The sequence below is a fragment of the Ursus maritimus genome, unplaced genomic scaffold, assembly GCF_017311325.1.
Source record: "Ursus maritimus isolate PB19 unplaced genomic scaffold, ASM1731132v1 scaffold_6, whole genome shotgun sequence".
In the NCBI taxonomy this organism is placed as follows: Eukaryota; Metazoa; Chordata; class Mammalia; order Carnivora; family Ursidae; genus Ursus; species Ursus maritimus.
This window is the reverse complement of record NW_024426774.1, coordinates 37,189,921-37,202,064: the sequence shown is the minus strand read 5'-3', so window position 1 is coordinate 37,202,064 and position 12,144 is coordinate 37,189,921. Positions and strand designations below refer to the sequence as shown.

The 12,144-nt window shown below is 52.8% G+C and overlaps 1 protein-coding gene across 1 annotated transcript; it reads right to left on the bottom strand.

Annotated features, from left to right (window-relative positions):
* Positions 1 to 7,940: 7,940 nt before the first annotated feature.
* FOXI3 (forkhead box I3) lies at positions 7,941 to 11,922 on the bottom strand. The gene is given in 4 exon segments (XM_040622785.1): positions 7,941 to 8,563; positions 11,305 to 11,678; positions 11,680 to 11,727; positions 11,729 to 11,922. Coding segments are annotated over 4 exon segments (1,239 nt in total).
* Between the last annotated feature and the right edge of the window lie 222 nt (positions 11,923 to 12,144).

The following is a 12,144-nucleotide window of genomic DNA, read 5'->3' as shown; positions in this document are numbered from 1 at the left end:
ATCAGAATGAACTGTGATGCTGACCTTTGGAGGAATCTTAGCACATAAGATGCAGGAAAGGAGGATTATTTGCCACACGAGGGCCAGCCCCGCTATGACTTCATCAATGCTAGTAATCTTATCATGGCAGGACACGTACGTTCTCTGTAGTTCCTGATCCAAGAAACGTAGAGGCAGGGGGCATGGGCACATACCCTGAGCAGACGGGGGAAGTTGTGGGGCTCTGTGGTGACACTGCTATTGTGAGTGGCAGTCACTGTTAATCCCATCGAAGGAAGGTTTTATGAAGTCTGCTGAAGTAGCACTTTTTTGGCCCTCACCACCGGTGTGCAAGGAGGCGTGCCCGTAACAGTGGCTATGGGTGTTTCCCCTTTCCCAAGCCCAGCGAAGGGGAGAACTTGAAAGTCTCCTGGCTGAAAGGAGAGCTGGGGGCAGCTGATGCCGCTGATCAAAGACCGCAGGTGTTTGGCTGAGACTCAGTTGGCTGAGAACGCAGGGGAGGTAGGAACTCGGGGAGGGGAAACTGATGTGTGGGGAAAGGGGGAAGGCTGGGTTCTAAATCCAGGCTGAACATAGCAAAAATTCTTGGGGTTTTGCCCATTTAAAACTGAAGGAGAAAGACGGCTTTTTCCATGTTATGTACTGAGTGATGCCCCGGTTGGCGAGTGAGATATATCATAAATACGTCTTGGGAAAGTGGATGGATGCTCCATGCCTTGGTTTCCCCAAACGGGAAAGAGGAACAATGTGCTTTTCTCATAAGGTCAGTAAGACAATCATTTCACTTGAACATAGGCTTTCTTTTTAAAATAGGAGGAGACAGATATGAATGGGGTCAACTGAGAATGTCCATGCTGGTCCCTGTCCCTCTGCTCACCCCTTACCCCCAGAAATTATCTTATTAAAATAATGCTTTTGTTTTATTTTTAAATCACAGATTTAGTTAAGGTGGGACGGATAATGCACGAAAGGCAGCCTGAGGGGAGTTGGTGGAAGTGGGGAGGGTTAGATGCTCAGGGACGGCTGCTCTGAAGACTGGCCTTTGACCAGAAGCCTGACAAGACCTGGGGCGTTAAACTTTTGCCCCAGAAGAGATAACTGCAAAGACCCTAAGACAGAAGCGTCTGGAATGTCTGAAGGGCTCCAAGCAGTGAACAGCTGGTGCCAAGTAAAAGGGGGAAATGGGGAGAGGGGCGGGAGCTTGTTCATGCAGGGCCACAGAAGAGCTTTGGAGTTGGCTAGTAGAAGAAGTTATGGAAAGGTTCTAAGCAGGAAAGCAATATAATCCTTATCTATTGTTTAAAAGATGACTCCGGTTTCCAAGTAAAGAAGAATGAGCTCAGAACAGCAGGGATGGAGGCAATGTGAACAGCAGGGAGCCAGGGGTTGAGGCCAGGAGACCAGTTAGGAGGCTGCTGTGCCTTCTGGGCACAGACCTGGTCCCACAGGTGAACTGGTGTGAGGTCATGGGCTGGAAACCAATTCTGAATAGGAGAGCCAGTTCTTGTTCCAGGCTCGGATGTGGGCTGTGAGGCAAGCAGGGGAAGCAAAAGAAGAATTGGTGGGTGTTCAGTACACTTACGCACTGACTGACCCATGAACTGGAGTCCATGAAGATGTGCCTTCCCCTTTCCTGGGAGACTTCTCAGCCGCTGGCTGCCGGCTGCTTGCCACGCCTTCTTATGCAGTTTTCGCCCTTCTGGAATATAAGGCTAGAAATACTCACCGTCCAAGGCCATTGGGCAGACAAGGGGCTAAGACTGTCCTCAGGCTTTCTGAGGAGAGACAACTGGAGACAAGGCCCTCCTGAGGGCTCCTGGGGGCGGGCACGCAGATGCAGTCCAAAATAGATGCATCAGTCCTCTCAGCAGCCCCGTGAAGCAGGGATCGCTTTTGTCCGTTTTGCCGAGGAGAAGACTGAGGCCCTGGGAGTTGGTGCGTCTGGCCACGGTTGCAGTGCCTGTGGGCCGGCCCAGATGAGGAGAGTTGGAAGTGGCCAGTTACGGAATGGGGTCAGTTGGCATCATCCTTGGAGAGAAGGGAAGGAGACCCTCTTGATTGTGAATGCCCCCCTTCCTGATGCCAGCGTGGAGCAGGAGGGTCCCTGAGGCTGGGCTTTGCTTAATGCATTTCAGGAGGTAAAGCTGGGAGGAGAAAACCCCACCACATGGGTAGCCTCCAACCTCCTTTGAAGTGCTGGGCCCGGGCGCCGCGGTGGCTCTGTCGGTGAAGCGTCTGCCTTTGGCTCAGGTCATGATCCCAGGGTTGGAGTCCCAGGCCGGGCTCCCTTCAGTGGGGAGACTGCTTCTCCCTCTGCCCTTCCACCCCCCGCCCCCATGATCTTTCTCGAATAAATAAATGAAGTGCAGGGCAAAGAATTCCTTCTCTGCTCCTGCCAAGGGACTGGAACTGAAAGCTGGCGACCGGGGGGTGTTGGCACAGGCAAGCACCGTGCACCGGGAGGGAGCCCCTTCCAGCCAGGCACTGGGCCCGGGCCAGGGAGAGAGGGCCACTTGACCCCCGCTGCTTCCGCTGCTCGTGTCAGGGCAGAAACACCTCCAAATTGAGACACAGCCTGGTCTATGAGCCCCAGGACGGGAAGGAGGGCAGGAGTACAGACCCTCTCAGGCGGGACTGGGGGAACTGCGGGCCGCTCTTCCCCAAGGTTAAGCCACACCACCTCCCTCCCTCGCCGGAGGTTGGTGGCCGGGTGGGAGAGCGCAGGCCGCCCCTGTGGAGCCTCCCTACCCTGTGCACCTCTGCTCTAGCCCTGCAGCCGACGACATGCTTGCTAAGCGTCCGGGGGGTGCCCAAAGGGGTTTGCTAGTGCCCAAATATACATTTCCTGAGTCCAAGGTTCCAAACCAGTGTCTCCAACACCTGGCAGCTTCAGAGCCGAGCTCGGGGCCTCTGACCGGGCTGCTGGCTGACCCTGCGAAGGAGGACATGTCGAGGAAAACAGCTTTCCTTCCCACTGCTAACCTTCCTGCATCCAGGAAAAGGGAACCCCAGGTAGGAAAACCAACCTCAGGAAGCGTCCAGAAGAAATGCTTCAAGACAGCATCACTGAGAGGGCAGGCGCCTGGCTTCTAAGCCCCCGAATCTGCAACCAGCAAGTGTGGCCTTGGGCAAGTCACTTAACCTCTCTGTGCCTCTCCTATCTCATCTTCAAAATGGGGAGACGATAGAGTAGTGTAAGGGCAGGTGGGTTCTGACATCCACGATGACTTCAATTTTGCGTCTCAGTCCCAACACTGATCTGCACCAGCTTAGACTTTGACCACGGCCCAGTTACACAAACTCCGTGAGCCTCAGTGTTCTCACTGGGGACATGAACAGTAACGGTGTCTAGCTGGCGCACCTGGCTGGCTCCGTCGGGAGAGCATGCGACTTTTGATCTCCAGGTCATGAGTTCGAGCCCCACGTTGGAGTAGAGTTTATTTAAAAACAAAACAAAGCAGAACAGTCTCTACTTCATAGAGTTGTTGTGTTCCGATAGCTGGTTTATATTTAATATATATCGTTCTATATTTTAGGACAATGTCCGGGCCCCTAGTCAGCGAGTTATTATTATTGTAATGTTTGCCTTTTTTAAAATAATAAAAGGCTGCTCTCCAGGCCTCCTGGGGTTTTGGTGAGGATCCCCTGACATGCTGAATTAAAAAGCAGGGAGGAATTCGGTAGGTAGCTGGTCTTTTTGACCTTTTTTGTTTTCAAATCTGACAGGAAATTCCTTCCTTCTCCAGCGTTACCCGCCACCCAGCCACGCGCCCCGGCTGACTGCTTTCCATGACAAAAGGCAAGGCCACGTTGGCGACCCTTTCTCTGCCCTAGAAACCGGCAAATCCCGGCCTCAGGTAAACCCCTGGGAGTTTCTTCTTCCTTCACAATCTCAAGGTTTAGCTACTACAGCCGCTAAAGAAAGCAAAAACCAGTGAGACGCTGCCCACTTAGCCTCTTTCCAAGTTCTGGGCAGTCGCAGGGAGGTAGAGAAGCAGTTTCAGTGACATTCCTCATGGCCAGAGCTTGACCCAGTTTGCCCTGGGACTTGACAGCGCCCTGGGAAGCTAGAGAAGTTGGGGTGCAGAGGCTCAAAGCTCTCGAAGCCTCTGGGTGCCCCCTTCCCCAGTATGTTTAAGAATGGGATAAAAAGGGGGGCACCTGGGTGGCTTAGTTGGTGAAGCATCCGGCTCTTGATCTCAGCTCAGGTCTTGATCTCAGGGCTGTGAGTTCAAGCCCCAAGCCCCGCCTTGGGCTCTGTGCTGGGTGTGGAGCTTACTTAAAAAAAAAAAAAATGGGATAAAGTTTCTCAAAGTATGACGAAGGAAACCTGAGTCGGGTTTATTAGTTTTAAAAATTCTTCTTTGCCCCTGTTTTATTCTGGAAGCTACATGAGATTCCAGAACGTTAGGAAAGCAGCCGCTTTCAGTTACACATGTGCCCAAACGGCCTCAGCCTGGGCTGCAACTCACCACTAGCCCCCGGTCCCCCTCCACCCCAGGGAATGAAGGGCACTCGTGTATATGCCTCGGGAGCACATCTTTCCCTCTGCACTGCCCAGAACGATGGCAAGTGCAACCTAGCTCAGATCCGGAATTTCTGACCTGGTTCCCAGGCAGAAAGTGTCACAGATGCAGGAAATTGGTGCCAGTTGGAAGGGCTGGTGCAGACTTTGACCTGGAAAACATCACCCACACAGGCAGCTTCGTCCCTCTGCCTCTGTCCATGCCCAGCAGGAGGCGGTTCCCTGATGGAGACTGGTCCTGCAGTGGAGACTGGGCCACCCTGCTGCCCTCTCTAGCTGTTCAGCAGGAGATTGAAGGGGATTCTTCTCTTCGCCTTTGTTCTCATAAACGCCATTGTTCGGGCATTTAGTATCAACCACTCAGATATAGACACTTCCAAACACAGGTTACTCGAGTTCTTTTTACATGTCTTTCTTTCCAAGAAATCCGTGTACCTGTCCCCATCCCCCTTCCACCCCGCCCGTGCCAAAAAAATAACCCAGGTAGTTTATTGTGGGTCAAAAATTTCTCCAGCCTAGGTCTGTTAGTAGAAATAAATAGATGCCAAGAAGGAAGCTGTACCGTAAGAATCTATAATCAGCAACTCGGATATTGAAGGAATCTACCTTCACTGCGACAGGGCAAACTGGTGGATCTCAGTTCTGAGAAATGCCTCAAGTGCTGTCTTGCTCATGACTGATTTTCTTGAGAAGAAAAGGCATCTCATAGGACAGAAACTGTCCTACACCAGAAACCCAGTGGCCCAATTCGTTCAGGGCTCAACGACTAGCCCTAGCACTTAGGACTTTGTGTTCGGGGAGTAAGGGAATGGGTTTCCTCCTTGGCAAATTGCAGGTGTCAGTCTAGATCAGTAGTTCTCCACCAGGGTTTGCCCCACCCCACCCCATCCAAGGACATATGTCAATGTCTGGAGATACTTTCGGTTGTCGCATGTGGCCCGGGCCAGGAGCAGAGGGGGTGCCTCTAGTATCTCACAGGTAGAGACTGGGAACGCTGAATACCCTGAGATGCACAGGGTAACATCTCCAACCAACTACCCAGCCCCAAATATCACATGCTGAGGCCGAGAAACCCTAGTCTAGAAACTTCAACTTTCAGGTTTCTTCTAGAAGGAGCCCACTTCAACAGTTTCCTATTTCCTTGGAAATAATGGGCTGCCTGTGGCCCTCAAGGGGGCCCCCACACCCAAGGCTGCACAGCCCCACCCGAGGACTACTGTGCTGTGAGACCGTGCAGGACCACTTCGTTCCGGAACAGAAATCGTCTGTGCACGCAGTTGGATCTGAGACAGAACTGTTACTCTGCTAACAGCAATCATTAAAATGCTCACAGGCTACAGACCAACCCCAAGGAGTAACTGTTTGGTTCCAGCCCTTCAGATGCGGGCAGGTGGGACAACCCAACACAAAACCGTTTGATTTCACTCTCAACAAAGCCCCTGTAGTGGCTTCGGGGTCAGGCCCCCTGATGCCTCTATTCCTTTAGGAGAAAGCCGAAGACAGAAAAATAGAAATATCTAAAAGTGGCCAGAAATCATCCCACTTAAGAGTTTATTTCATGTGATTCTCAGCATGCAGTGTACTTTCTTGGGAAAAAAAAATTTGTCCCAGTTCACATTATAAATTAATTTACAAATATAGAACTGTGTTAGAAACAATATTTATAAAAGTCCATATGATTTTTCACATAGAAAAATATCCATAGAAACTGGTTTTTTTGTACAATCTGGGGGTAGGTAGTCTCTTTGGTTGTCTTTCTCTGTAATATTTAAAAGGTAATAGTGGTGTTATTTGTACCTCAATAAACTGTTTAAAAAATAATTTTCTGTAGTGTAGATTTCAAAATAAAATTTTAAGAGGAATGCTGTCTCAGAAAATACACAGGGAAAGTTAAAAATTTTTTTACAATGTACATGTGTTCCTTTTTCTAAAAAAAAAAAAAATAAATCCCCAAACCAACAATGTTCCTATCAGAGACCCAACAACTTGGTACAAAGGCAATTCAGGACATTATCTTCCTCTTAATGGAGGCTGTTCCAATAAATGAACAATTCTCCACGTTTTAATTAGCGCCTCTTAGGTAAGTTCAAACAGTGGCTGAGTATCTGCCATGGACCAGACACTCTGCTGGGCCCTGGGAGGGGGACCATAATAAACACTATTCGAATGAAGATACCTCTTGAGAAGTAAAAGGGAGTGCTAAAAATAAATTATATTAAAAATTTTTTGACAACAAATGGTTTATTAAGAAACTATAAAAATTCCATTTCAAAACTATTTTTAATAAAATTCTAGTGTTTTGTTTTAAAAATGAAAAGCCCGGGGCACATGCTGAAAGGGCGAGGACATCAAGTTAGCTAGGACCATGGTCACCCCGGACCTCACTCAGGCATATGGCCTAAGGCAGAGGCGGGGTCTGTCCTCGCTGCTCGGGGTAACATCTCAAGTGATACTTATTTCAACCAGAAATCTTTGGTCAAGTGAGATCGAGTTCATTCCTACCCCCCAGAGGCTGTGTCTGCCTATGGGTAATGGCAACTCCGTTTTCTAGAACCAGAACAAACCTTCCAGCAGCAGCTCTGGAGCCAGACTGCCTGGACCCGGTCCTGGCTCCACAACTTACTGTCTGTGTGGCCTTGGGGGAGTTACCTGCCATCCTGGAGTTACAGGGCCCTCACCAGAAGAGGAGGGGTAGTAACCATACCTATCTCCCAAGGTTGTTGTGAGGATTAAATGAGCTAATACACGCCGAGCGTCTGTCTGAAAGAGCGCTCGGCACCCGGGGCTCGTTTGGGCAGCACCTACCGTGGCCCAGACACGGAGCCTAAGCAGAGGTGATGGTGAGCTGGATATAGCTCAGAGGAGCTGTGGTATGTCCCAGTGCAGGATTCAAAACAAACTTGAATTAGGGGCAAAAAAATGCAAATGGAGGTTTCCCATAAAAATCCAGGTATCTGACTTTTCTAGAAAAATCACGATGCTGCCAGGCAGGAAATAACTAAACGGCCCAGAGTAGCCTTTAGCTGGTCAGTCCCGACCATTCCCTTACCTGCTTCAGTGGCCAACTGCTACCTTTTTCCTACCTGATAAACTTCATTCTTTTGTTATTTTGGCTGGCCCTCGGACACATGTGAGCTCATAACCCTGCCATATGGTGACGAACAAAACAGACATGGTCCCTGCCCCCACAGGGCTTGCAGGTACTGTCCTGGACGGAGTGAGGGGGCCTGCTCTCCAGAGAAACCTGTAACAGCTTGCCGGGCGGTAGGAACGTTCTCCACTATTCCCAGGCCAGGGCAGCACCTGCGCCTCCAGAGGAGTGCAGAATCCCACTTCCTGCCCCAGACCTCGGCCTCAAGATGTGCATTTCACAAGACCTCGGCTGTGCATATTTAAGTCCGAGGGCCGGCTGGTCCTAGACCTCGGAGCCCTCCCGGGGGTAGATGAGGCTGTTGACCATGCCGAAGTTGTAGAAGGAGCTGCCGAAGGGGCCACTCTGACCCCCGCCCGCGCTGGCGGGGAAGGGGCTGTAGTAGGAGGACCTCTGGCTGCTGCCGTTGCTGGCGCTGTTGGTCAGCTGCAAGCTGTCCGGGGGGGCTTCGGAGATGGAGCTGGCGGGGAAGGAGCTGCCCGCGGGCAGGGGGGCGCCCTGGATCCCTAGGTGGCGGCTGCCGGGGACCGGCCGCGGGGCGCTCCCGCTGCTGCTGACGCTCAAGGTGCTGAGGCTGCTGAAGAAGGTGTTGAGGCAAGGGGCGGAGGTGAGCAGGGGTCCCCCCGGCGAGGAGGCAGTACTCTTGGTGCCCTCGGGAGGCTCGGGGGACTGGGACGGCCTTAGCAACGCCGAGGGGCTGTCTCCTTCGGCCTTCCCACCCACGCCGGACCCCAGTCCTGAGGACAGCCCTTCCTCCGATTTTGTGGTCCCTGCGGCCACCGTGGAGGTGCCGCTGGCTTCAGAGCGGCGCTTTCGCTTCCGCCGGAAGTTGCCGTTGTCAAACATTTTCTCACAGTTCGGATCCAGGGTCCAGTAATTCCCTTTCCCTACCGAGAGGAGAAAGACACACAAGTTAGAGAAGGACCCAGCTCCCGCCCATGCAGTCAGCTTCAGTTCTGGAAGGACGAGCACAGACTCTCTCGTTAAATGCTGGCGAGGATGCTCTGGCCACTCTACTGTTTAAATGTATCCTTTTGGGGAGATTTTCCTCTTCACCTTCAAGGAGAAATCCGGAACAAAGATGTTCTGGCCATGTCCCCCTCCCCCTGGCAGTGTCTGCTACCTAAACCTTAAGACCTAATTCCAGGCCCAAGACACTTCTAATGACCCGACACCTTCCCCTCCAGATCCATATTGTGTGTCCTTGCAAAATCCTGGCGCTGCGTAAATGGGAGCCTCCATTTCTTTATTTATAGAAACAGGCATAAGAATAATACCCATTTCACAGATGGACTGCGGAAGGTTAAATGGTGTCCCGGCCCAGTAGCTGGCACACAGTAAGCAGTGAAAAATCACTCTCCGTTACCATCATTTGCTGAAATGGTACAATATTTGCCCCTAAAGCAAAACAAAACACTCCACTGGAAAAGGTAACCTCAAATACCCAATCATTTGTCTTGCCAAACAAAAATTACAAAAGTTATTACTGAGCAATCAATTCTTTTAACAACATCTTGTTAAATGACATCGTTCAGGGTCCAGGAAGCTCCTGGAGTCTACATCCCCTCGTCCGCTCCGAGCAGGAGATGCCCTGCGTCTCTGGCCAGCCTTCCCTCCCCCCCCAGATCTCAGACCAGAGCCTCATGGAATGCGTGCAGTGCCAGTCTTCTGCTGAAAAAATGCCCCTCACTACCTAGCACAACTGAGGTAAGAAAGATCTATCATCTTGGAGGGCTTTCTCTCTCAATAACTTTTATCACTTCTGCTAAATAGACCTTTGACGTGTGAAAGCACTGGTATAAGCACTTATCTCGTCGAGTGCTCCTCACAGCTCTGTGGAGACAGGGAATATTATTGCCTCCATTTTTCAGATGGGGAAACTGAGGGGCAGATTGGTTGGTAAGCTGCAGTATTCCCTGTTAGCAATGGTAGAGCCGGGGATTCAAGCAGGCTGGCTCTAGACTCNGCATTCTTACCTAACCATTGTGATAGGTTGCCTGTGCAAACCAGCACACACTCTGGCAAACCTATTATCTTCATTAACACATTTTTTTTTGCAAATAGTTGCAAAAAAGAAAGATTCTTATTCATACAACTACCATCTAAATGATAGTACCTGCACCTATAAGGATATTTATATTGTGCCCTGAGTACCAAATGCTTGGACAAGACCCTAGCTAAAGACACCAACTTTTTAGAAAGTCCAAAAGAATATACATGAGAATTAACATGATAATCTTGGGTGATTTAGAAGCCAAATTGAGAAGCTGCATCTTCTAGAACTGGACACCCTGTCCAGTACAGTAACCACTTGCCACACATGGCTGTTGGGCAGTTGTAAAGTGGAGAGTCCAAAATCACATGTGGAATCAAACACACACAGGATTCTGAAGACTTAATATCAAAGGGGAAAAAGAAAAAGTAAAGTATCTCAGTAATAATTTTTTATATTTGCTATATGTTGAAGCAGTATTTTGGGTTACTTAAAAATATTAAAAATAATTTCATCAGTTTCTTTTTACTTTTTTTAAATGTGGCTACTAGAAATTTACTGTCACACGTGATTTATACTGAATTTCTACTGGAAAGCACCACTCTACAATATGCTCAGGGGCGAACACTCCAGAGCATTTCCCACAAAATCCCGGATCTCTGCAGCGGGCAACTGAAATCATTTCATTTCGTTGACCCATCACACCTCCGTCCCCACCTCCCTAATGGCCAGTTCCTTCTGCAAACCTCAAGTAGAATCTTCTTTTTCTCCTTTTTGAGCTTTTCTTCATCCCCCCCTTCTCACAACACGCCACTGTAACCCAGCCCTCCTCCTCCGAGGGCTTAGATCAGAATGCAGCAAATTTGGGGTTTTCATCTTTTCATTTCTAGATAGTGAAGACACCAAAACCACAATGTGCAGGACACGGCTAAAGCTCTCGGATTCCTCTGGCCCTGTCTCATGACGCCTATGCCACTACCCTCAATCATCTCTCGCAAGGTAGGCGCTCGTTTCCTGAGGGACACGGGGAGCTCTAGGAAGCCGGCGCGGGAAGGGGCTCATCCAGGACAGCCCGAACGGCCTGCTGTTGCTCGGTCTCTCACCGCCTCTTCCGTGAAACGTGATGGGATTCTCGGCTCACCAGAATCCCTTTAGAGTCGGCCCTTATCTGAGATGCCACGCGTGTTCTTATTCCTAATCTCCCTCCCCGTGCCTTGGACCCTCCCTTCAATCGGCAGGATGCACACCACCCAGGGGTGGCTTCCCGTTTGAGGATGCCGTCTTTTCCTTTTTCTCTACCTGGCCACCCTCTGCGCGCGCGCGTGTGTGTATGGGAGTGTGGGTGGGTGGGTGCGTGACTGCGTGCGTGTGGGCGGGTGCGTGACGTGTGTGGGTGTAAGGGGCGAGCTCCACGCTCCCCGGCTCCCGGCCCTGAGGACCCTCTGAGAATTCTTTGTCCTCCGGCTTGCCCTTACCCCGACCAGACGAGGGCCGAGGTTCGGGTGGCTGCTCCCCACCCCGGCTCCCAGCCCCAGTCGGCAAGACTCCGCGCGGAGCTTCAGGTGAGCCCCAGCGACGCGGCCCCTGCCCGGGCGCCGCTCCCCCGGCCGGGAAGCACCTGTCCGGCGGCCTCACCTGGGTCGTCCTCGTCGCGGGGCACCTTCTTGAAGCAGTCGTTGAGCGACAGGTTGTGGCGGATGGAGTTCTGCCAGCCGGCCTTGCTGCGCTGGTAGAAGGGGAAGCTGTCGGCCACGAACTGGTAGATGTGGCTGAGCGTGAGCTTGCGCTCGGGCGCGCTCTGGATGGCCATGGCAATGAGCGCCGAGTACGAGTAGGGCGGCCGCACCATCTTCATCAGGTCCTCGCGGCTGGCCATGGACAGCCAGCCCAGCTCGCCGGGCGCGGCGGGTCCCGCGGGCGAGGCGGGCGCTGCGGGCGCGGGCTGCGCGAAGGCCCGCTGCGCGCAGCCAAAGGTGCCGGCGGCGGGGGGCGGCTGCAGGAAGGCCGCGGCCCGGGGGCGGTGGCGGCGGCGGGGCGCCCAGGTACGCGGCGGCGGCGGGCGGGCGGGCCGCCCACGCCCGGCCCGTTGAGCCACAGGTAGGGGTTGGCGGCGGCGGCGGGCGGCGCGGCGTAGTCTGCCAGCCCGTAGGGCGCCCTGGCGGCCGGGGGGGCGCCCGGGGCGGCGGCGGCGGCGGGCGGGGGCAGGCCGGGCTGCGAGTACACGCCGAAGTTGTCGCCGCAGTAGAGAGCCATGTCGGTGGCCGTCGGCGGGTGCGGCGCGGCAGCGGCGGCGAGGGGCGAACGGGGCTGGTCTCGCCGCTCGGGCGAGAGCATCCCTTTGGGGGCCCACCGCGCGGCCCCGCCTCGGCCCTCGCAGGGCGACCGGTGCTCGGGCAGGGGGTTGGCGGAGCGCGCGGAACGCCTGCGAGCCGGCTTCTTATAACCGTCTGCCGCGCGGCTCCTCCCGGCCCGCCC